Source organism: Engraulis encrasicolus, chromosome 5 (genome assembly GCF_034702125.1).
Source record: "Engraulis encrasicolus isolate BLACKSEA-1 chromosome 5, IST_EnEncr_1.0, whole genome shotgun sequence".
In the NCBI taxonomy this organism is placed as follows: Eukaryota; Metazoa; Chordata; class Actinopteri; order Clupeiformes; family Engraulidae; genus Engraulis; species Engraulis encrasicolus.
The window spans coordinates 27,573,529-27,600,726 of record NC_085861.1 but is presented as its reverse complement, the minus strand read 5'-3'; the positions used below and the strand labels follow the sequence as shown (position 1 = coordinate 27,600,726).

Genomic DNA, 27,198 nt, shown 5'->3' with positions numbered 1-27,198 from the left:
GAAAAAGAGATTTTTAATCTATTTTCCAGAATCTATTTTCCATTTTTCTGCTTTAACAACAGTCTGTATGTCAGAGGACAAGATAAACAAAAAATATGGAGCTTCCATATATTTTCCACAGACCTGGAATACATTTAATATAGGTCTGTGAACCCATCAAGGTGATATAGAAGAAGATTAGTCTGGAAATCTTGGTTTCAGTAAGTGTTGCAAAGAAACAAATATCACATGATGAAATGTTATTGTAATTTCCTGGCTCGCACACATACAGAACACGCAAACTTCACAAAAAAACATGAAATAATCTCTCAATTATCGCTTTTTTATTTAAAACCAATTGTCATATATACAAATGTGTACAACATCGGTTTGCCCATTGTATTTAACCAAGTATTGAGCTACTCTAAAAGTATTGTTCTCAGTTGCAAGCAAGCTTATTATTACTGCATGTTCCCATCTTTCTATTACATCTATTACAGTAGATAAAGTTGTCAACCAGTTGCATGTGATGTTGTACGTATAGCCTAACTCCTAAACATAACTATTTAAACACTGTTTAAGCACCTTCGTTATGAGCATGAAATTAAGCTAAATGGGTCCAGCGGTCTGTCAACATCTCAACAAAACTCCTGCACACAGATCATTTCACTTTAACTTCATTAACAATGTTTCGGTCTTAGACCTTTGTGAGGTGCATTGACCTGATAATTAAGCTGATGAAGGTCTGACACCGAAATGTAGTGAACGAAGTTAAAGCAAAATGGTCACTGCATGGAAGTTTTATGTAGTTAATTCTGAACGGCAATCTAGTCTAAAATTCCACTCATACTAATGAATGAGAATACAACGGGGCTTCCAGGGCCAAGCAGTTGCTACTGTATTGAGCAAGTTTGTATTGAGGACGAGTCCATCGTCTTCTGAAAGCAACATGCTAGTGAGAATGCTTTTTGAATCTTGCAGGTAATAAAAAAAATGATTGCTCCCTGTCCTTACAGTGTTATCTGCAGTAACCTGGACAGATGGGCACTTCCTCCTCCTCCTCCTACACAGCTGATGATTGTGAATGTGGCGTTACAAAGATACAAATAACTCTTAAGATAAATGGGCTCTGCTGCTTCATAAATAAACATTTTCTCTTTCATGGGTGGGTGAAATTTCACCTTTGAAATTCAACCTAAGATGTGTATTCTTCAAGATGTTGGCCTCAGCATTTTAATCGTCCTTGCGTTTGTTTGTTTTTTTAATTTAAAATATATTTAATTTAACATTATGACATTATCAACATTAGAAAATTCACTCTAAATCAATCCATGAAATCAATCATATCAAATATATGATTTAACTTAGCTTGTTGGGATGTGACACAAACATCCCTGTATGGAAAAAAAAGAGACATTCATCACCATCGGAAATGAAATTCAACAAATCATAAATCTCAAAAAGTCAGCAACAGATTTCAAGCGGTTTGGCAATAATAGCAAAAGGTCTCTCCATTTCTTCTTCTGAAAAGGCTTCTGAGTGTCTTGGTAGATGTGCCATCCTGAAATCAGCAGAACTGAAAAACAAAACAAAAATAAAACCTTAAAAAAGAAACTGAGGGGACATGAATATGGTTACACTTTCAGTCTAACAACTACACTGTCAAATGAGAACGCTGGTGCTGTCACATAGGCCTATTTTACTTAGTTTAGTGTGACGTGCTTTAGTTAAGAAACACTACAAGCTATGCATTAGCAGTATAGAGTGTGTGTCTATAAGCTGTGTGTTAATCATGCCGACCAGCCTAATGCCCCGTGTACATCAAGCGCTACCAACGCGACCCAGGTAGCTGGGGTGGTTGAAGAAGTTTCGCCATGAATTCGTTTTATTCGCTCTGGACGCTGCACTGACATGTTTGATTCAGCTAATCACATAACGGCTCTGTCTTGACAGCCTGGGACATTCCTCGATACAATTCCAATTGGTTTTCGCTGAACCGCGTCATAGCGATTAGCTTGAGTTTAATCGTCAAAATTCGCCCTGGTCGCTCAAGAAGCTTCGCTCCTGGCAAATTCGCTCTGGTAGCTTTATTCGCCTTCCCTCCATAGAGAAACAATGACTTCCGCCGCGCAGGTCGCTTAGTTCGCCTTCGATGTACACAGGGCATTATCGACCAACCTCATGCATACAGTGCCGTATACCAGTGGTTCTCAACCTTTTTTTCTTAACGCACCCCCTTTCCTGTGCCAAAGACAAGCCGTGCACCCCCAACACAAACTTTCGCACCTGTATATGCACTACAAAATGATTTAAGTGATTAATTACAATGATTCTTGCTTGATAAATATATATAATAAATATATATAATAAATAAATGCCTTAATGACTTAAAATGGGGACCAGAACATGTTATAATTCGGTCTTAATTTGGCCTAACTCTAAGGTTTGCAAGCATAATTTGGTCACAACCTCAACACAAACAAAATTCTTCCCACCCCCTGGAATCTCTGGCGCACCCCCAGGGGGTGCCCGCACCCCAGTTTAAGAACCACTGCCGTATACCCATGAGCAGTAGGCCTACACGTACCGCATATAAGTATTGTAGGTGTACCTGTACTGTACACGTATACAGAGGTGTCAAAAGTAAAAGTAGCCAAAACGTAAAGTCGTGGTGTAAGTACAACACTAGTGCATGCTACTAAATAGCTGTTACACCATTTACTCCATTCTACCTACTGAGTTAGACTGTGTTGGTACTGAAAAACACTAAAAACCTAAAAAGATCCCACCACAAATTTGACCCAACCTGTGCAGAGTCAGCTGATCGTAAACCAAATGCACAGGTCTGCAGGTTACTCGGATAAGTTACCTGTGTTGGAGGGAAATGGTGCTTCTCTTTTTTGTTGTTGCTTTTGAGACCTCTGCACGTATATACGTAGTGTATGTACTGTACCTATGAGCAACACATGTATATAAGTACATAGTGTATGTGTGTTCATGAGCCCTGTGTTAGCGCTGAGTGCATCTGTAGGCTACTGTGTGTATGTGCGTGTGCAACCTGTTGCTGTAAATGGTTGAGCCGTAGAACCACCCATGGGAAAAGCAGAATTGTTCTAATGCACTCTGCACTCCTCACGAGTGAGGAGAAGACATGACCTTCCTTACTGCTGTTGTCACAAAGACCACCTTTTTTCCTGTTTTTTTGTTTGTTTGTCTTTTTCAACTTTATTTGACAGGACAGTGTGAGAGGTGGACAGGAAGCGAATTGGGAGAGAGATGGGGAGGGGTCGGCAAAGGACCCGTGCCGGGAATTGAACCCGTGTCCGCGAGTGCCCTACCGGTTGGCCACGGCAGGGCCCACAAAGACCTTCAATGATAAGAAAATCAACTGGGGTTAGATAGCAAGCCTGCTGGGTTTCAATGCAGTAATGAGTGTGTGTGTGTGTGTGTGTGTGTGCATGCGCGTATGAGTGCGTGTTAGCATGCATACCCTCCAACAGGTGTCACACTCGTTGCATGGCACAAAGTTGATTAAAGGTGTGTACCTTTCAGCCGTTGCGTGTGTGTCTGTGTGTGTGTGTGTGTGTGTGTGTGTGTGTGTGTGTGTGTGTGTGTGTGTGTGTGTGTGTGTGTGTGTGTGTGTGTGTGTGTGTGTGTACCTTCCAGCGGTTGCCACACTCGTTGCACAGCACAAAGGTGGTCATGGGCTCATCAGCACTGCGGGTCTGAACCTGCGGAGACACACACAACCAGAATCATTGCAGTATGAGGAAGAACTGAACACACACACACACACACACACACACACCTGTTCACAGATGCATTTCTCTAGCGTGTGCACACACACGCACACACCTGGTGGCAGATGCCGTTCTTCTTACACACACACCCACACCCACATACACACCCACATACACACCCACACACACACACACACACACACACACACACACACACACACACACACACACACACACACACACGCACACACACACGTACCTGGTTGTAGGTGCAGTTCTTCTTCCTGCACTTGCCGCACTGCAGCAGGTCTGTAGTGGTGCCTGACGTCTTGGCCATCTGGTGCTCTCGGATGGCCTCCTGGGTCAGGTGGTCACGCAGCTGCTTCAACTCATCACTCGCCATCTCCTACAACACACAGGCCAAGGAAATAATATATACAACATTTACATTGACATTTAAATCAAGTTCAAGTTCAAGTTTATTATAGCCAAATCAACAGTATAACATACAGTTGCTAGGAATGTCTTTGGTTTGCTCGTACATTTAACAACACAAATACATATAGCTAAGACAAAGACAAGAAAACAAGAGGGGCCATAAATAAACAGGGAATTACGCATACAATAAACATTGAAAGTACAATAAGACATAATACAGTACATAGTGCAAGGTAGGTAGGTAGGCATAATGCAACCTAAACTAAATGACAGTATTTTCTGTTCGCTAAAGCACTTTTTTTGTAACTTTGGCTGGTTTTGCGGAATTCTTTGCTGACCTCTGACAAAATAATAGTAGTAATAGCTTTGCACTGAGTTTGAAATTGATAACAGTCTGCGAAATGTAACAAAAACAATCCTTTGTCATTGCCAATTAATCAACACAACTCTGCTTTAAAAACTGTTTTGCACACAATTTCCAAATGATGAACACACTTGTGAACACACAAATGTTTTATTGTATAAAATAAAATAGTTCATTCAAATGTGGAATGCACTTCTATGTACTTAACCTGAGATTCCATAACACTAACAATTACTTCAATGGTATGATACATTCACAACGTTGAAAGTTGAAACCCAGGTGACTGAACCAGTCACAAAATATATCACTTCTTCATGAACCATCTGCTTGCTGTCCACCACATGTTTACAAACTTGGGTAACACTTTAGAATAACGTCCTATTCACAGCTTTATAAACACTTTATCAATAATTATCAACAAAATGATTACAAATGTTTATAAATGGGCAAGAAATACTATGCTAACACAGACAGCAGACACAGCGCAGGACCAGAGGGCATGAAACCACAAAAAACTCACACAGTAGAAGTTGATTCCCACTCCACTGTGCAGTCATAGTTTGGTTATTACTCATTTACAAACATTTGTAAATGCTTTGTTAAGTGTTAATTGTTATGAAATGTTAATAAAGTGTTTATAAAGCTGTCAATAGGACGTTATTCTAAAGTTTTACCCAAACTTGTACTGCTCTATGAGAAATGAAAAACAGTTATAACAACAAGGAACATACAGTACAGTACACTACACTACAGTGGGATTTGCGTGTTACCTCAGCAGTCATGGTGGCGAATCGAGTCAGTTCGATGGATCCGTTGAGCACGTTCTTGCGCAGGTTGGGGTTCTTTGGGTCCTTCAGGTTGCTGATGCGGCTCCGCACCCTGTTCTTGTATTTCATGTCTGTGGCCCTGAGCTCCTTGTAGATATGTTTGGCGGGAGTCAAGGAAGTTAGGTAGGCCTAATCAATCTGATCAAAATGGATGCCAACTACTTCTAGTTTTGGTGGTAGAACGTTAGAAAGCAAACTTCTCTCCTCCTTGAAGCCTCATAAAGATTTAGCAGTGGTGATATATCAGCCTAGACGTTAAGTCCCTTAGTATTATCATCCCCATGCTGAACTGTAGCTGTGACTGGAAGGTTGCGAGTTCGAACCCTGAGTGGCGGACTGGGCAGGATGACCTTGCCTGGCTCTGGCCTGACCTGTAGTTCCATGCAGCTTTGTGAGCTCCACTTCTAGGTCTGAGAGAGCACGCGTTGGCTCCGCCTTCAGAAAGCATGGCTTTATACATCATATACATCAGTCTTCACCACCAACAAGTTCCTTCAAAAACATTTTGTGTTGATCTCTAAAGCGTCAATATGGTCTATAATATGTCCTGTGACTCCTCAATGCAAGCTGCCATTGATATTGAAGCAATAAAAGCTCAGATTATTTTTTGACTGGAGAAATGGAATCCCGCTACAGTCTTCCAGACCTCTGTGTGTGTTGGTACTCCACCAGGGGGCTCCAGAGCTACACGCACACAGAGGTCTGGTAGGAACCAGGATAAGGATGACCCAGGTTACATCAGAATAGAAATGTTGATGTATTTAAACAATGGCATGCCAATCCAGCCAGGCTGATGTCACCTCTGCTCAATTTCATTTCACTCCATGGCACGAGGGTGAGCTTCAGGCAAGTGTGTCAATCCAAAACATAAAAGCAGAAACCTGTCTCCTCTCCCTTACAACACGTGACTTACTTGAGTGTGAGTTGATCTAGCTGTTTTGAGTACTTACTACAACATATGATCAGCTGATTCAGGGCTGGTTTTCTCACATAGTGTATAAAGCAGGGCTTCTACTACTTCTACGCTGAGAGAAGAACGAGGCTTACATGTGGCGTTGCGATGTAAAATCCATAGACACTGATAAAAAAAATCAATAGAAGGATATAGTCTTCAATTTCTGATGCCATGCCATCGCAGTTTGTCCCGTAGATTTTATAGTCATCTAATGGAGAAAAGAAAAGCAATATTAGCTATGAGCATGTATTTACCTTCCCTTCTGGGCAATATGACATTTTTCTTTAGACGTAATATTTGCACACTGCACACCTTTTTTCCTGTCATGGTATGTTAATGTGGTGATACGGTGCTACTGAAGTCAGGGACGCAAATTGCCTTGAATGAGGCCAGGACAGGGTAATCTGAAAGGCCCCCCCACCCACTACAACCCAAATCTGGGCCCCCTTTTTCCATGGGCCCGGATGAACTGACCCATTTGTACCCCCCTGTCAGCTTCCCCGTACGACAGTGCCCAGCGGGTGTTTGTCCTACCGTCTGTGCGTAGTGCAGCTGTCAGCATCTCGATGCACTTGTCCCGGATAGAGTCCCCTGTAAGTAGCCCTGGTGACAGAGGACCCCCTGAGGAGCTGAAGGACGGCGACATGGGACTTGTGGGCGTAGTCGGACTCTTGGGGGTGTCTGGTTTCCCCTTGCTGTAAATCAGTCGGCAGGACAGGACAGGACAAGTGCAAAGTCAATGGGTTGATGTGTGCTCCCCTTTTTGTGTGCTGTATGCTATTTCTCTGACCGTGACTGTGAGGAATAGTCTATTCTGTTCCATTCACACTGTTTTTTTTTACAATTTAAATTTTTTGTACAGTTTATTTTGTCCTTGTGACATTCATATACCCTAAGTATGGCACTACGACTTGGTAATTGCCATTCTGGTAACAGCAAATGTATAAAGGTGTGTCTTAACGGGTTAAAAAAAGAAAATGAAGTCTAGGTTTCTGTACCGTCCGTCTAGGCTGTCAGTGGAAGGCTTCCTTTGCAAGGCAGGGAGAGGAGGCGCCTTGGAGCCATGTGACTCCCTCCTGGTGAAGCAAAAGGAAGAGAATTAGAGATGGGCCTACTTTGTTAATAAGGAAGGAGAGGTAGGTCTCTAGCAGCCAGGGCTCGTAGTAATTAACACCCACAAACTGTCCAAATGCTGGTGAAAATTCAGTTGGGCTGGTAAAGTGCATCTAGTGTATGTGTGGCTAGCAAGATTTAACATTTACACGCCAAATTGGCCAGTAATGAAAAAAAGTTCATTTATAGTCCTGCTAGAAGCAGATACATGCAAGACAGATTGCACAGACCGAACACATTTACACATATCTGATTGATGAGTGCCCTGATGCTGCCCTCTCATCATACCACTGCACTTCCCTTTCATATGTTATGATACGCACATCTTTTTGAAATACTCAAGGCCAAGAACTAACACATCGAAATGATAGAACAGAAGAAAATTACATTGTTTGGCTTCAGAACCTCGAAACCTTCTATCTAGGGGACTTATTATTAATAATTCAGCTTTGTACCAAAAGACTGAATTTTGTGATTTGTCCTGCTGTACTTACCTCTCTCCAGAGAGCTTCTTGGCAGGCGGTGAGCTTCCAGACCTTGAGCTGGATGAGTCTTGTCTATGGAAAGAGAAAAAGAGAAAGGTTTTGACTCATTTCTCATGGTAAAAAAGTACCCAAGCCGTGCCCTACGACAGTAATTTTTTTCCAGCACACGTTCTTAGTGTCTTTGCAGGTGTGGTTTTATTTAGCCTATGACATGAACTAAACAGCAACACTGCTGCCTTACTACATCAATTTTGTTACATTAAAATTTCAATATAAAGTCTTCATTAAAGTAATCATTGATTATTGTTATGTTTCCTTTTTTGATCACTACACCCACCATAGTAAACAAGTTGACTCAGCATGTCTCTTCCCTCTAAAATGTATAACTGGGGGTGCTGCGGTGCACTGCACTAATATTCATGTAATGTACCTCATATGAACCACCATGGAAATCCAAGTTCGAGTCTGGACAGGATCTTTCCCAACCCTTCCCCAGTGGTAGCCTGGGAACTCCCATACTGCCTTTAGGTCTACACTATCGTTTCGATCTGAAAGACAGTCTGGCGAGGATGACTCATAACGTCCAAGATCATGGGCCCTGTGTCATAATGGCCAAGCATTCCAACCTTCACAGTTTCTCTGTTCTTTCTGTGTCATTATAGCCAAGTATTCTGCACCCTACGGAATTTACAATAGGCAACTCCCCAGACCTAATCTGACTTGTGATTAGGTCTGGTGTTAACCAGGCAACCCCAGTGGTGTAGTCTAGGTAGAGCAAAGGTATACGGAGTATACCCACTTTTACATTTCAGGGATTTCAGTATACCCACTTAAAATTGATTGATCCATTGTTTTGAATGGCACAAATATATACAGTATATCCACTTCAAAAAAATCTCAAATATACAGTATACCCACCATAAAAAAGTAGACTACACCACTGCCCTTCCCCATCTCACTCGTTCCTGTCTGTCTCCACTGTCCTATCTGAATAAAGGCAGTAAAGGTCTGAATACAAAAAATCTGAATCTGCTCTCGCTTACCGCTCAGGTTTCGATTCGCTCAGTTGCCGTTTCACATGGTGACCTGGCTTCGCCTCAGAGGATTCCCTCCTGGCAACAGAAAAAGAAATGACATCCACACTCAAATCACGACTTACAGAGGTGTTACATTGACAGAGGTGAGACTGGATAAAATCAATACACACTTCAATTGGGTCCGTGTAACGGACTCCGAAAATGGATCAAAGCACTGCAAAGCATTCCATGGACCCAATTGTGTAAATAGGTTGCATCAACAAAAGTTTGCGTTCACTTTCATGAAAGAACACGTTCAACATAAATGATGTGTTTTTCCGTGTGAGTTGCTATGTCGTTATTGTCTTCCTTCTCTGTGTGAACCTGGACATCACCAGGTACTCAGTAAAGATTTTCATGAACATGTCTTGTTGCCTTGACAACCTTTCTTTCTTTCCATCCAGGCTCGGCCTTTTCATGGACGTGTGTTTGGAATCCGACGAGTCTTTCCTGGAAAATTCAAAAAAGGGTTTTTTTTTTGTAGAATTGCTTTTCCATTTAGTCGAGATGATGACGATGATGTGCTTTCCATGCATTATGATGTATTGGTAAATAATGACAAAAATCCATTACAGAAATCAAATCGAGGCCTCGGAAGAAAATGCTGTTTATAATCCACTCGCCTCAGCAAATAAACATCACTCGCTTCATCCGTGCATGCGTCAACAAGGCCACAGCGTGCGCTCACAATAAAATGGACAGCGCACACATGCACAGGCACACACAATCCTAACCTTTCTTTTTTGCCATCCACAGAGTGCTTTTTAGGAGGTTTACCATCCCCTGAATCTTTTCTGTGGGGAGAACAATCAATCTATCAGTACTAAAAAACAGTAGGCTACTTCACCTTCAAAGCAAAACAAATACACAGAAACAACCTCATCACATGCAATGTGAGCATGAAATCTTGCTGCACCAAGCACACTGAAACGATCCATGGCAGCCAAATATCAAGGGGACAACGGACAGTATAGTATGTGAGCACCTGTAAGCATCAATTTAAGTGATCCATGCATAGTGTGTTGTGTACACTGCAACAGTTGGCCCTCAACCATGAACACTGGAACAGGTTACACCGGATGGTAAAGTTAGTGTCAAACAAGGCAACCAGCACCTGACGATTTCTCAATAGTTGGTGCTTATGGTTCACTGGCAGTTCAAGTGAAAATGATATCTGACATTTCGATCTATGGCCTGGTGTAGTGTGAGGGTTTCAATAACATCATGATCTCTTTTCTCAATCGGCACACACACCGTCGGTATAGCAATATGCACACATGGGCACTGTCAGGAAGCTTTACGTTCCAAATCCCCACAACACACCCACCCCCCCACGCCCACACACACACACACACACACACACACACTTTTTCTCACACATGCACAGGACGTCACAGGACGACAAGTGTCATGAATACTTGTATCCAGTAAGCTCTCAGACAGACATGCAAACTTGTACTGCGTGCCATGTTAAATCAAGCCCATGCAAAGCGCAATCTGCAACTGAGAACTGTGGCCATGACCCTACCTCTCCTTCTTTGAATGGCCAGACAAGTGCTTCTGTGAGTGATGCTTGGAGTCTGACGAGTCCTTTCTACAACAGGTCAGGTCGAAAATATAAGCAAGACCGTCATGAAGTGAAATTTTTGCTATGAAAACATGCAACACACTAGTCCACACTAGACTTGTCTACCCAAGACAGAACCCCTACTACATCCTGAACCAAACAAGTCAGCATCCCGAATCCACTATCCTAGCTACTAGTGGTGTGGATCGGCACTACCCTCATGATCCGATTCGATCACGATTCGGGAGGTAGCGATTCAATTCGATTCGATTCGATTCTTTGCGATCCGATCTGATCCGATCCAATTCTACAATAAATTGCAATGCATTACATTTCTACTGAAAGCAAAGCAAATGTTTAATCAGTCATGATGAGGCAATACAAGTAGTCAGATACTGAGCAACAATTTATTGGCTGTTTTCTGTATCAGTCTGTAAGTATCAGTCTTGCAATGTTTTGAAGTGCTTTTATTTAATTTAACATTCTTTTGCTCCCAAAATATCCATGGAAGTAATTGAAACTTTAAAAAATTGCCTGATCGATTCTGGAACTTGCAGGATCGATTCTGGACAGGGGCGGAACAGAGGGGGGGGCATAGGGGCCAGGAAACCCCGGCCTCACCACTTGGGGGGGGGGGGGCTGCCAGTGGCTTTCGATTGCCAAACATCTTGTAGGGGCCCCATTCTATGATATTTCGAGGGCCAAATGCCTCTGACACATCTCCCGCCCCCCCTGTCCCAATACCAGTGCTCCACCCCTGATTCTGGATCATCCATGCCCCGAATTGGATTGGATTGCATTGCCGAATCGATCATTGTTGACACCACTACTAGCTACCCAAGACAGTAACCCCAAAACCCTTGCCTATGAGCCCTAACAGCACCATAAATTCCACCCATGAAAGCACCCTAAAACCCTGTCCTATCCACCCATGACAACACCCCTAAACCCTGGCCTATCCACCCATGACAACACCTCAAAATTCCTGGCCTATCCACCCACCAAGGCAGAACTCAAAAACTCTTATCCCCAAAGAAAGCACTCCAAAACCCTGTCCTGACCTGTCCTTCCTCTTCTCCTGCCCATCCTCCGTCGAGGGCTTCGCGGGTGGGGGGGCAGAGGGCTTCGCGGGTGGGGGGGCAGAGGGCTTCGCGGGTGGGGGGGCAGAGGGCTTCGCGGGTGGGGGGGCAGAGGGCTTCGCGGGTGGGGGGGCAGAGGGACGAGAGGTGTCTGAGTCAGAATCTTCTCTGGACACAAAATAGATCAGGAGAATAAAGAATGTGATTTGTGTTCCTATTCAAGCAGGAAGAACATCAGCACACTAGCAGAAAGTGAGGGAGAAATCTCCATTTTGGCTGCTATAGTAATCATCACTAACAAGCTAAGTCCGTGTTTACTAAATGAACATGGATTCATGTAACGTCATATCACGCCAACTGTGTTATGTTCTAATAACCATTCAGAAGCTTCTTAGTAAACCTTTTCAGCTTGCCACTGATTAGGGATGGAAAGTCGCTGGAGCAGTTGTCATTTCCCCCGAATTCTGTGAGATTGTGTTTGTCAGAATGGCTCGTGGTAATCTCCTTCTTTAAAAATAAAAATCCGCACTCACAAACTACGTTTCATCATTTATTTATAGATTACCACCATGTCACCACGCACTGATGAAGGCTTGATAGCCGAAACGTGTTTGCTTGTGGACATGGTGGTAATATATAAATAAATAATGAGATGTAGTTTGTGAGTGCAGATTTGTCTTCTTTAAAGGGGTATGCCGCTATTTTGGGGCTTAATACAGTTAAAATCGTTGGCTGGGGTTTATAAAGGTGGTAAAGTGTCTTATTTTTCATGTTAAGCATTGTCTTGCTTTAAGACAAGTTAAAAGAGGGAGTATGTAGCTAAGCTAGTGAAAGTCAATGGATCACTGTAGCATGTAGCATGCTACACGCATGCACCCAAAGACATTCATTTTTTCCAAGAAGTTGAGCGTGAGCGCGTCCTCTGACAAAACTTGAAATCTCCTTCTTTACCCCTCGAGTCTCAGCCTCTGTTAACTGATTTGTCGGATCCTGTGCACAGCACACATTGTTTACACAGTCAGCTCTTCAGCCCTTTTGACCTCTCCAGCAAACTCGGATGTTGTTAGTACCATCAAAGAAAATGGAATATTGTACAAGAACGACCACTAGCTGGTGTGCAGCTATGTTATCGCAGCCAAGTAAATAATGAATGGGTGCCAATGGGGCTGTACGCTTCTCATAGAACTATCTGCCCGTGTGATTTTTTCCCTAGAAACAATGAAGTCGCGTTCGATAGATATGAGTAAGTGAAAGCATTTGCCGACACGTTTGCATCTTGTCAAGTGTTAGATTCGTGAAAATGACCCTTATTTCAACTATAGCAATGACATAACACGTGACAATCGACTTTACGGCACCACGCCATTTGTTTTGTAGTTTTAAGTCTGACTTCAGATGTCGATGTGTTTAAAATTATGTTAGGATTGTTGCGGACACCTGTTATTTATTGCATTTAAGGTGGTGGAAAAGCGGCATGTGTACATGGGGTAAAGGAAATGACTGCGCTCATCCTTAAGAATTTGGGCACCTTCAATTAACATGTTGGACGGCGGTGGGGGGTTTTGAGGTGTGTGACCGTAGATGTCTCTGCTAGGATCAGTCAGAGTACGTCTCTCGTCAGCTCTGGTCGTGAATAGTCGCAGAGATTCCTCAGCCAGCAGGTATTAGCCGAATGCTAGCTTGTTGCAGGACAAAACTAACACGTCTTTGGGAGAACAAAGCCATGTCAGGAACCTTTAACTTCACTTCTAATACAACTTCCATGATAATGTACAGAATGTGCACACATCTTTACAAACCAGAGAACAGAACCGTCACAAATCCCTGCTGAGCCATTTAGCCCAATAGGCTCCCATTCATCTTTTACTTGGCTGCGTTCGCCAACGGGGCTATAATGGGAGCCAATGAGAGATGTCTTTCTCATAGCTTAGAGAATCTCTGGTACCATGTCCAGCATCGCTGCACAACCTGACCCCTGACCTGGATGTTGTTAGCAAGTTGGGTACTGCTGTGTCTATACATGTGACTGCAGTAGCATGTGGAATACATACATAGATACAGCATTGTGGGTCACACTTGTACTTACACAATGTAGATACTGTGAGTTATACTTATACTTAAGAGTAAGTGAAAAAAAAAGTCTGGTGAAAGAACATAATTTTTTCGGGAGTGGTAAAATGCCCATAATTTGCCACCATGCCAATACATGTGTTATGCATGCACATCATGAGCCACACATTGGCTGACCTCTCCTTCTCCTTCTCCTTCTCTTTCTCCTTCTCCTTCTCCTTCTCCTTCTCCTTCTCCTTCTCCTTCTCCTTCTCCTTCTCCTTCTCTTTCTCCTTCTCCTTCTCTTTCTCCTTCTCTTTCTCTTTTTGCTTCTCTTTCTCTTTCTTCACTGGAGGAGAAGGAAAGGAAGCCACGGGGGAGTTGGAGTCTGTAGACTCTTTTCTGAAGAAAAACATAGATAGATTTTGAACAATTCCATAATTCCATGGTTCAATTCAATTGTCTTGGTGTTAGATGTTTGTGAATATCACTTGGTGACGTCAAAAATGTCAAAAAAATAAGTCAAAGGGGGTTGCAACCTATGTCTGATGTCAATGTACAGCCAGGTGCTGAGCACCTGCCACTACTTGAACACTATGTTAGTGCCTTTGTATGTCTGCATGAAGAGTTTGGATATTTTTTTCACACCTGGTCCCCGTTAAAGTGAACCAAGCTCAGTCCCCTTCAAGTGGACCAAAAAGTGAACCGACAGCAAAACAACTCAGTTCTGTTTTTGGTCATATTGTGAGTGTATTACAAAAAGAACCGGCTTGTCTTTCTGGTCCTATATAGACTTGTAGCCCCGTACCTCCAGTGGCACGATGTAATGGTCATTGAAAAGTTAGCTACCATAGTACTACAATACTATGACATAGCACAGGGCCTTTAGTAATGCACTACGACTTGGTCATTGCCATTCTTGTAACAGCAAATTGATAACACTGCGTCTTAACGGGTTAAGTTGTGTCAGTCCTCTTTTTGATCACACCAGGTCCTCTAGAGCTCTAATTAAGAGGTTACAGCTAGTCACAAGTGTAACTTTCTCAGGACTCATAAGCGAACCTCACAAAGGGGGTTCTGGCTACACTTTGGAGCGTTCACATATGCACAGAAAATGGCTGAAAGGGACCAGGTATGAAAACACCATTACACTGCATGACACACACACACACACACACACACACACACACACACACACACACACACACACACACACACACACACACACACACACACACACACACACACACACACACACAAGGATTCTGACCTCTCCTTCTTCATGGGTGGGGGGTGCAGATGGAAGGGGAGGGGGGCAAAAGGAGCGTTGGGGTCTGGTGGGTCCTTTCTGAACAAGCCACCATCAGAGACAACACACGTGTTATACCATTCAGGGGATGCCATTCTCAGGAAAATGGAAAACATACAGAAGATGAGAGTGTTGCTGATACTGATTCAAGCCACTTGTAGTAAAATGGAAATAAGAAAATTAAATACAATAAATAAAATGAATACATCAATCAATCACAGGATCACAAGATACTGTAGATCTTACAGTAGGCCTACAGCCAATGTGACATTACAAGAGAGCTGATGCCTTCGGATGTCCTCTTTCAACAGTGACTATTTTCTTTCACTGAAGGGCACAATACAGTACTCATATACAGTAGATGATACTTCAATCACATATCACAATAGAGGTGTAACCTTGTTTTGATCCTAAAGATGAATACACAAACACACACACACACGCACACGCACACACACGCACACACACACACACACACACACACACACACACACACACACACACACACACGCGCACACACACACACACACACACAGACACACACACACACGCAAGGGTGTGTTGTGGAGGTGGGCTGACCTCTCTTTCATCTCAAGGGCTGGGGGGATCTTGAAAGGAGTGTAAGGTTTAGGGGACCGTTCTTTTTTCTCAGGCTTTTTTTTCCTGTGTAAATACAGCAGGCATGCGATAGCTATCACACTGTACGCTACCACAGAACAAGACCACCATCAATGTTTTTTTGTGTGTGTGAAACAGACTACACACGTCACATGTTGGAGGATATCTAACAAAAGTGGAACTGACACAGCAACCTCAATGTCATGAGGCGCTGGTTACATATGAGGAAGCAGAGGCCGATTTGATGTGCTTGGTCAGTGATTCTCATAATGTGGGTTATAGGGCCCACTGGTGGACCCTGAGGGTATTCAAAATGGGCCTTGACATAATTTTCAAAAAGCCAAAACAATATTTTGTGTGTGTGTTGCTGTTGACAACTTATTTGAGTTTTAATGATTATTTGGTCAGAGGTAGGCCCAAGCATTTGTGAAATTCCCCAAGTTGGAAAAGGTTGGGGACCCCTGTGTTTGGTATTTCAGGTCGAATATAAAGGTTCACAAAGTGCAGCCCGGGGGCCCAATGGGGCCCTCAAAAAACATTTTTGGAGGCCTGCGATGACAACTGATAACAAATAAATGAACAAGCCTTCAAAACTTTGAGGGATCCTGGTCTAATATCACAAGTGCAAGAGATAATCCCAGGCTGGGAGTTAAAGGAACAGTCCACCCTTTTTTGATTTTCACATATTTGCAGTATTTCCCAGCATTATTCATGAATGTGCATATCATTTTCCTCTATGTGTTTCCATTGCCTAGTTTATCAGTATAGCCAAATTAAGCGTAGCAATGCAAGTCTATGGGGGCAAACAAAACATCATCAAATGTACTTAAAAAATACTTTAAAATTAATGTAAAATTCACTAGAGTGAAAAACAGCTATTTAATCCTGCCCTGTGATCATTTGTGACTTGATGCTAATGCCTCCATTCACTTCCAGTGATTATGCTAAGCTATGCTAATAATTCTGATCCAATAAATCTAAGTACTGAAAAAACTGAGAAGAAAATGATATGCACATTCACGAAAAATGCTTGGAAACACTGCAAATATGTGAAAATCAAAAAAGGGTGGACTGTTCTTCAAGAATATTACAGAATCAGAATGTTTATCTATGATGACTACCCAATGAGAAGAGCCTTTTTCGTGCTGCCTCAACAGGAAGTATAGTCCACTAAATCATGCAGGATTCACTCCATGCAACATGCTTGTGGTATTCTGCTGTTCTGTCTGACCTCTCTTTCTTTTTGTCCAGGGAAAGGCGGCGAGGCTTGAAGGATGGACGAGAGCGGAGAGGGGAGGAGGGACGACGAGGTCTTGGGGCTTTGCCATTGTCATTTTTTCTAACCAGCAATACAGATATATAAGTGAATGAATGAATGAATGAATGAATGAATGAATGAATGAATGAATGAATGAATGCATAGCTGTATGAATTAATTAGAGAGAGACAAATATACATACATTCAGACAGACAGACAGACAGACAGACACACAGACAGACAGATCATACAGACATAATCTTCAATAATAATAGCATGTGTCTGGCCTGACCTGTCCTTCTTAACATCCTTCATATCTAGAGATGGTCTTGGAGGGCTGTCCCAGCCCAGGCCAGGGATTTCATGTCTGAACAAAACAAAATACATTCTAAAGAACAAACTTTCCCATTCACAATGTCTAAACGGTTATCAGCCAAAAGACAACAAGCAACTCACCACTAGTATCACTACTAGTAACATGACTAGTAACATTCTTAAGCTAGGTTCACACACGTCGCTACTAGTTACTCGCTCAGCGAATGAAATCAATAGAATGTCAATGTGCTCCAGCGAGACGAGCAGGTACTGTCCAAGCAATGCGATGTGGGCGGATCCCCAGTTGAAAACATTTGAACTTTGAGCGAGGCGAGTAAGCAAGTAACCAATTGGAATGCAGAGTTCGGTACCTGTACATTGGCAGAGCCGCAGGAACTTTCAGCGAACGTTCCATGAAAGAGTGGCGAGTAGCTAGTAAATAGCAGCGATGTGTGTACATGCACATGTTTTCACAGTAACAATGTGTGTGTAGTTACAGTACCTGCAAACAGGCCAGAATAGTCCACACCCATTCCCTAATCTCAATCGAAATATCAAAAAGTGAAATTTTTTACAAGCAAAGCCTACAAGCATAGTTCACCCCATAGTCCACCCATTTCTGTGTAATTGCAAACAATTTCCAAAACAGGTCATGAAACCATCAACCATGCATTAAATCTGTTAGACTAGATATTACGGTACACTGGTGTGAATAACGTTTAGGTATTCTTCTCAGCAGCAGTGTTCCCATGGTTACTGCATGAGCAGCAGTCCACCCATCCATCCCATAATCCACCACAATTCCCCAAAACACACACACACACAGGCCATGCAGACAAGGTGCCCTCTGACCTCTCTCTCTTGACCTCCACAGACTGCCGCCTGGGAATATGAATGGGGGGTGGAGGAGGAAACAGCTCGTCCATGAGCGTTTTGCTGATCGGAGGACAAGACACACAGTAAACACAAATGCAGTGTTAATTCCACACTTACTCTGGCACGTCCTCTGGCACCAAATACACTAGAAAATGCTAAATACACTCTCTAAGTGTTGCATTAGCACGGGATTTTTTTCCGCTGTGCATGAATGAATGAATGAATGAATGAATGAATGAATGAATGAATGAATGAATGAATGAAATAATTAATGAATTAATACATTTTACATCCAGGTTTCAAACAGGAGAATTGGTTTTCCACTCCATGCCACTGCACACCAAAGGCTTACAAAAGTGTGACAAGTCTCTCACACACAGTCTTTCCCTTTCAATCAGTGTGGTTCTGCAGCTAAACCTGCCATTTCATAGAGCTGAACACTCTGATGCTAGCCACACAAGGCTAGCCAGCGTTTCATTCAGGTCCAAATGAGAGCGATGTTAGCCAACTATCATTGTTGTGCTCCTCAATCCAGTTTAGTCTGGTATCATCTCCAACACAACAGTCAGTCAGGTTGTCAGAGGTAGCACGTGCACTGTGAGATAGATGCTGTGTACAAACATACAAACACGCACACGTGCACACACTTGCTTGCACGCAGGCATGCACACACGCAGGCATGCACACACTGATGCGATTACCACAATCAACACCCATCACAAGCTCTCACTATAAACAAAAGTAATGCTAATGCCAGTGATGCTAATGCATCCCTTCTAACCCCTCTCAGGCCCGTAGTCAGCATTGTGGTGGGGGGGATCTTTTCCCCCCGAAAGTGGACTTTATTTGGCTCCCGGCTCCAATGTTTCCCAAATGCACAAGCACACTAAAAATATTTTAATTTAGACATACTTTATTCATTATAAGTTTGTCGCAAGTCTGTTGTTGCTCCCCACTCTTAACATGAATGGAATTGAATTGCTTCAAATGAGCTATCTCCCCACATAGTGTCGGCCCAGTGTTGGCTCAGTTACTGCTATCTGACAGTTATTGTCTATGAAATGGCCTTCCAGTCAAAGTGGGAAGCAACATACAGTAGTTGGGGGTTCGAATGGGGGTGAGGGATGGTAGGGGGGGTTCGAACGAACCCCTCGAACTGGCTACGGGCCTGCCTCTTTACACTCAGAGGAAACACATGCTGTACTGGGCACAGTATGACGCTCACACATAAAACACACACACACACACACACACACACACACACACACACACACACACACACACACAAATACACACACACACACACACGCAAACACACCCTCTGTAACAACAAGCAGTCAACAAACCTAATCTCTCCCTAGGCTCGAAAGAAAGTCATGCTATGCATCACACACACACACACACACACACACACACACACACACACACACACACACACACACACACACACACACACACACACACACACACACACACACCAGTGACAGCCTACAACAATCCTAACTTGCCATTGCAATTAAACAAAAGTCATGCTGTACATCATGTTCACACGCACGCACACCACATGCTCTTGCCAGTGACAGTCTACAACAATCCTGACCTCTCTCGCATCATCTCCAGGCGTCGATTCGGGGCCGGAGGAGGCGGATTGAGGGGAGGAGGTCGAGCGGAAGGGGTAGGGGTGGAGTGGAGAGTGCCATTTTTCACCACGTCCTTTCTGCACAGAGTAGAGGCATCTCTTGAGTCCTACAGTAGAGTTAAAAAGCTGCAGAATCCCTCCTCTACTGACCTGTGTGAAGTTGGCACCCCATATGTTGAAAATATGGATAAAAACATTTTGGTTCGTTTGTGCACGATTGTGCAGGCAAAACGAGCGTTTGTGCACAAACCGTATTCAAGATATTTAACTTTGTAACCTTAATTGACCTTAAGTTACTCAGCACCCCATTAACATCCAAATGACTCGAAAATGGTTGGAATCGTTTGTGCTTTGTTTGTGCACGTTTGTGCAGGCAAAATTAATGTTTGTGCACAAACCGTTTTTATATAATTTAACTTGTAATTTTTTGGAAATAGGTGACGCAACAGCCGTTAACATCCAAATTACTCAAAAATGCTTGGAATTGTTTGTGCTTTGTTTGTGCATGCGTGTGTGGGCAAAATCAATGTTTGTGTACAAACCATTTGTATGTTGTTTTGTTTGCTTTTGCTATTTTATTTATGTTATTTAAGTCTTAAAAGTTAAATAAATTCTTGTGCACAAACGCTCATTTTGCCTGCACAATCGTGCACAAACGATGAACAAACCAATCAACGAATCAGGTAGAGTGACCAACCGAAGCTCCTGTTTAGAAAAATGTAGGCATTCCATTGGGTACTGCTTGCTGCCGCTGAACTGCATCATAGCTCCACATAACACCATACACGTATGCACACACACACACACACACAGACACACACACACAGACACACACACACACACACACACACTGCCATGTCTACCCTGAAATGTTTCTTCTTGGGTGACTTGTGTGTTCAAATGTCAGGTTGCTCAAAAGTCTGGGACCTCTAAAGGCAGGGTGCTGAGAAGTCTGAGTGCTGTGTTACTTGAAGTCTGACAAGTCCGACAAGTCCAAGTTCTGTCAAAACTCTCAGTGCTCAAAAGTCTGATTGCTCAAAAGTATCAAGGATTACAAATCTGGATGCTCGAAAGTGAGTGTTTCTGCAGCTGCAGACAGTGTGCCAAGACCCAAAAGGCACTTTTCTTCTCTGTTGACTCTCACCTTTCTGACTTGTGGTTGCACACAGCACTTTGAAGCAAACATACTTTAATGCACAAGATGTAATTCAACCTCCAAGACAGCACCATCAGCATGGTATTGTACCCATGCACTGCTCCCTTGTTCGGCACTTGTTGGGCAGTATCCTTGCACAGGTGGGGCATAAATGCAATTTAGTTGTGTGCACTGAGTGACTACGAGTGTACTGAGTGACTGAATGACTATGGAACTTTCCAAGAGACACTTTTTGACTTTCACTTTTAACTGTCATCACATGTGGGACATGTGTAGCCTTGATAGAAGTTTGTCTGTACAGCGTGTAGGCTATGCTATTTACTATACCGTAAGCCAACAGAGCATTCCCATCCATGATCCTTTCTTTAAAGGTGCACTGTGTAGGATGGTGGCCAAAGTAGGTATTGCAACTATGCTGCTCATTGACACTGTGCTGCCTATTGCCAAATTTGATCTTTTCATGAATATTCACTCAATAATAAACCAATATTTACTAGTATGACCAAACTACAGTAACTGCAGCTAAAAATGTCTATTTCTAGGCATTTAAAATGGCAGACCATGGAGAATTCATGTATGAAAAGTGCAATTTTCCCAGTCATAATGAATAGGCCTACTGAGAATTTGATGGTGGTGGAAAGTATTCATGAAAAAGGTAACATTTGTGAATGGGCAGCATGAATCTGGGAAATAAACTACTAAAAATATTACACAGTGCACCTTTAAACAGTGTGTCCTCCCCGTCTCAGTGCATCTCAGTGTGGTGTACCAGAAACAGGTCAGTGTGCTGTGGCCAGGTCACATGATGTGCCTTGCCATTACAACATAGTTTTCACTTTCACTTTGTCAGTTGTTCCTCCGGGTCTGTGTGTGTGTGTGTGTGTGTGTGTGTGTGTGTGTGTGTGTGTGTGTGTGTGTGTGTGTGTGTGTGTGTGTGTGTGTGTGTGTGTGTGTGTGTGTGTGTGCGTGCGTGTATGTGTTTATTTGTGTGTGTGTGTGTGTGTGTGTGTGTATGTGTTTGTGTGTGTGTTTATTGTGTGTGTGTTTATTGTGTGTGTGTGTGTGTGTGTGTGTGTGTGTGTGTGTGTGTGTGTGTGTGTGTGTGTGTGTGTGTGTTTATTTGTGTGTGTGTCTGTGTGTTTGTATGTGTGTGTGTGTGTGTGTGTGTGTGTGTGTGTGTGTGTGTGTGTGTGTGTGTGTGTGTGTATGTGTGTGTGCGTGCGTACGTGCGTGTGTGTCTATGCACACCTACCTGGGCTCATCCTCCGAAGGCCCCCTTGAGATCTTTCCAGGTGGTTTGGCGGAATCTGTTCCATTTTTTATATCATTTGATTTTTCAGCCTTTTCGTGTTGAGCAGATTCTACAAGAAGTCAGAGGAGCCTGTTAAGACTTTGAAACCAGCCCTATTCACACGTGCTGTGCAGGGCTTGACATTAACTTTTTTACTTGCCAGCCACTGTGGCTAGTGGCTTTCCCGAGTCACTAGCCATCCAGCTAGTTTACTAGCCACAAATTTGGCTTTACAAAACAATCATGACGCTATACATCTAACCTCAGAAGATGAGGGGCTTAAAGCAAGAAGATGAGTGCATGGGTATCTACATGGAAATAAAACAAATAGAAACTGAGTAACTGAGCTTTTTCTTGAACTTAAATACAAACAATTGATACACAAGGGGCAAAGTGCAAAATATACAAAAATTCTGATATGTCGTACCATAGAATAACCTACCTGCCAAATTGGCTAGTGACACTGAAATTGTTACCAGCCACAGCCAAGTTTTACCAGCATTTGGCCGGTTGGAAGGTGCCAGTGTCAAGCCCTGGTGCTGTGCACAACTTGTGCCCAGAGAGCATCAACAGAGCATGAGCACTGATGATGAAGAAGAAAATTCCGCACACTGTTGCTGCTCATCGATTTGATTACAGAACGTTTGACCTCAAGCTACCATACACCGGACGAAGACGAAGATGAAGATGAAGACCCCTTGAGGTCGAAACGTTGTGTTGACAAATCTGTGAGAAGCAACAGTGTGCAGGTTTTTCTTCTTTTTCACCTTTGTTGTTTGATATGGCACCTGTTTAATTGGATGTGTGTGCATTCTGGACACCATGTCAGACTGATGAGTGATGACATTGTATTCCCCAAAGGTCTACTATCCTGCCAATATTGTACTGCACAGCATGTGCTCCTGTCATGCCATTTCAGCTGCATACTGTAGGAATTGGACTATAGTCTACAAATAGTTACATCATCATGTTTGTTATTACAGTAACACTTCAATATTGGCAGTTATTACTATCATCATTATTATTACTACAACTATAACATTACTGGCACTAGTTGGCCCGTCAGTCAGGGTGCCATGTTTACTTTCAGTTTTGAAAAACTTTACCCAGGAGCCTCTTCCAGTTCTTGATCAGAATCTTTGCAAGTGCATTCACTTCCTCATCCGTGCAGTGCTTCCTGAGTGCATTTACAGACATGCCAATCCGTGTGTCCTGAACACAGAGACATACACCAAAAACAGAAAATGATTCGTTTAAATTAAGAGCCTGTGTGCTCTGGTGTAAAGAAAACATTACAACTGTATGACCATTTGTATGTTGTAGTCTACCTGCAACAGTTTCAGAGTCACGTTGAAATTCTGCAGCTCTTTCAACAGGTCCAAAGCTCCATCCTACATAGACAAAACATGAATGTCAGCATCCAGAACATGATTACTTCTGTGTAACAATCCGACAACGTTTCCATAAATAACAAATAGGTCAAATGGGACAAATTATTGGCGCAGATGTTGGACTTCCCACTTCACAGTACAAAAAGTTTGTCTACGTTTTGTAATACGTATGTAATAGTCGGTAATATTTGCTAACTACACATTTGCTTCAATTGTAACTGTACTGCACCCACTGCACAGGCCAGCGCGCGATTGATAGCTTCACTGAGGCAAATATAAACAGCCATGACAGCTGGCATGTTGACAGTAGTAATCGAAGCACCGCCCACACGACCTTGTGTCTGTCTGATTTTTTTAAAAGTAGGCTACGTCTATTAAAAATCCATTTCCACGAATTAACACTCTTCAACTATAAGCAGGCTTAATGACAGATTTCCCAGTGCCTTGTCAAACTGCAAGGGGTGTATGGCGAGCTTAGCCCAATCTGAACAATCCCCGGCCGAACACCTGTTGAACATTTGAGCCCTGCACCGCAGTAGCACTGCTGCGCACCGAACAGTCACAACAACCTAGTTTCGATCGCTTATACCGCCCAAAACCCCGTCCATTTAACCTCGAACACAATGCTGTTAATTGCACATGATCAGTAGAGACACATACTCAAAATGAGCAAAGGTCACACAAATGGTAAACACACTGACCGCGCGCAAAACATACAGTCAAGCGTGCGCGGCAACATGCGCTCCCAAATAAACTTCTCACCATGTTATTTCTAGACACCATCTTGTCCAGTTTTTTGGCAATCCGAACTAGGTCCTCTTCGCGAGACATCATCTATGGCATGTGTTTGGCGGTCTATACAACGGAAAGTGTCGGTATAAATTGGTTTCACTCAACTTTATCAACATTTAAATAAGAAAAAAATCACGAAATGTACGAAGTTTTGATCCCACGCTGTCACAGCACACTGCGTCGAACCAGGGGGCGGACCCTCGGCTGCGACGCGCAAAGAGGAAGGTCTGATCTTCTCAGCCATCTGGTCAAAACACCCGTGGTAGAAGACCCACCACATTGCTCTACCTAAATATAGGCATTATTTTACCACCTTCTATTCACAAGTTAACAGCCTAGTTGTTACATCAACAATTCTGTGAGCTGTTGGATGTAAGCACGCGGATGTTTTGGTGTGTCCCGCAGTGGCGGAACAATTGTACATAGGGCCCTAGGGCAAAACACTTTATCGGGCCCCCTATATGACCTGACAAAATCACAATTGGGCCCCCACCACTAATGCAAGGGTGCCCTGGGCCCAGGGGCAAATGCCCTGTTCGCCCTCCCTATAGCTCCGGCCCTGGTTTCCCGGTATGTTGCCAAAGGTAGCCTATTCGGGGTAGGGTAGGTTGTCTGTCTGTCCTTAAAGTGCTACAATAACGTTTTAAGCCAATGATATACGCTGTAGCTATCGCATTGGCATTAGACTTTTGTTAGTTTAGTTTGTTAGGCTAGTTGACATTGTGTGCGTACGGAGCTAAAATCTAGGAATTGCTTGTCGAGGTCAAACGTTAATAATTTACTTGCACATTAGGCTAACTGGGTTTCGTGGAATAGTCTAACATGTTTAATGGAGCGCTATAACAGAAACAGCGAGTCTCTTTTGACACAAGTAAAACATTTTGCACGTCTATACAGGCCTACATCTGAATCTGGGTCTACTGTCTGCAGCTGTGTTCCCGTTGGCATTCGTGAACCTCCTCTTGAATTGCCCCCCAGTGGTGACATTGGTTGGACAGTGGACGGTGGACATTGCCATTGGACAGTGGTTTCAATTCAATTCAATATCAATTTTATTATAATATCAATATATACATAAATTTTATTTTTTATTATATTGCTGTCAGAGCCATTACCTCAGAACACTACAAGTAGATTAGGCTATTGTATGATTAAATAAAACAGTGAACGAGTTAAACAACACGTTTTGAAATCTAATAGCTTACAACAGAGATGTAAAAGTGCAATTTTCCCAGTCATAATGACTACTTAGAATTTGATATTGGTAGTAATTATTCATGAAAAAGGTAACATTTGTGAATGGGCAGCATGCATTCTGTAAATAAAATACTAAAAATATTACAGAATCCATCTTTAAATGTGAGGCATTTATGATGAGTGAATCCTGGCTACTATGTGGAGGCTTATAGGAGATAGGATCTTATATGAAGTGGTCAATGTACCATATATGATGTCTATTAGGCTAACAACTATTATTATTGTAATACATTGAGTATGATTATTAATGTAATTGCAACATATTGTTGTCATTATCATTGCAATTATGGTGATGATGATGATGACAATGATGGTGATGATGATTACTACTACTATTAGGCCTACCTACTATTGACATTCTTACGTGTAATACATTGCTCATATTCACATGTAGGCCTATTACTCATGAGCACGCCAAGTGGCCAGAGATTATAACAGTGTGTTGTGTATAGGATCATGGATCGCAGGCCTTGGGCGGGAAATGTGAGAACTGAAGACTGTACTGAACTGTGCTGTAGATCATGCTGGCTAATCATGTCATGAGCGAGCTACAGTATGTGCCAAGTAGGTATCTGTAATCGACGTGACTATAATTTCACCGTGATCTCATACAGTTTCTTATTTTCACATAGGCCTGGCTGTGCACCACTGTCACCTAAAAATAGAAGGGAAAAAAACAAACCGCAACACAACATAACATAATATGCATTTCCTCAGATGAAATCCATGCATTTGAAATGCACCGCAGAGGAGATAATAAATCACAACATGAGAAATTACATGTGACGAAGCCCATTCCTGCAAAGCGAAGGTAATTTAATCCATCACCATGGAGCATATTTAACAATATGCATAGGACATACTGTACGCTATGCTGTGCCCTTTGATTGATTGATTGATTGATTGATTGATTGATTGATTGATTGATTGATTGATTGATTGATTGATTGATTGATTGTTCGATTGATTGATTGGTTTATTGACAACACACCAGCTTCCCCTTTACAGGAGCACTGTTCTTCCTGTATTCAAATGATAATATTTCCACAATTGACCCTTCAACACATTCAGGTAATCCTCTTTCTGTGCAATCATCTAAAAGAGGGTAGAACCTACAAGTATTTTAGACTAGGACTACTACTGCAGATACCAACTACTGTACATTAAGCAATATGATGGGGCAGCCATGGGCTCGTGGTTAAGGAGATGGCCTTAAGATCAGAGGGTTGCAGCTTTGAATCCCACCCTTCCACTCCCTATCTCACTACCTGGTTGAGGTGCCCTTGAGCAAGGCAACTGACCTAACCCCACGCTGCTCCAGGGTCTGTAACCAATGCCCTGTACTTAAAATAAGTCGTTTTGGATAAAAGCGTCAGCTAGGTGTAATGAAATGACACTAGAGCAGGGGGTACTGCATAGTGCCCTCATGTCCAGCAGAGGCCGCTGTAACACCATGTGTGGACTACTACACTACTATCCCTCAAACATGGCCATACTAGTGCTACTTCATGCGACTCTAATTCCTCCTCACTTTTCCTGCTCTTACTGTAGCACATGGGGGTAAGGAAGAGTAGAATACTGTATACAGAGACACATGAGAAGTGCTATCCTCTTTACCTTAGCT

The 27,198-nt window shown here is 42.8% G+C and overlaps 1 protein-coding gene across 1 annotated transcript; it reads right to left on the bottom strand.

Moving 5' to 3' along the window:
* Window positions 1–288: 288 nt before the first annotated feature.
* Window positions 289–24,545, bottom strand: tcea3 (transcription elongation factor A (SII), 3). Its single transcript, XM_063199854.1, has 24 exons — window positions 24,288–24,545; window positions 23,463–23,525; window positions 23,241–23,346; window positions 22,096–22,204; window positions 19,649–19,765; window positions 18,025–18,108; window positions 17,150–17,224; window positions 16,831–16,938; window positions 15,396–15,644; window positions 14,943–15,122; window positions 13,771–14,074; window positions 11,606–11,700; window positions 10,506–10,571; window positions 9,712–9,771; window positions 9,362–9,427; window positions 8,945–9,013; window positions 7,911–7,973; window positions 7,302–7,379; window positions 6,838–6,998; window positions 6,455–6,511; window positions 5,292–5,446; window positions 3,979–4,125; window positions 3,639–3,710; window positions 289–1,555 (listed from the first exon to the last, which is right to left on the bottom strand). Exons 1-24 carry the CDS (start codon window positions 24,357–24,359, stop codon window positions 1,547–1,549), a joined length of 2,565 nt encoding a protein of 854 aa, XP_063055924.1. The 5' UTR covers window positions 24,360–24,545; the 3' UTR covers window positions 289–1,546.
* Between the last annotated feature and the right edge of the window lie 2,653 nt (window positions 24,546–27,198).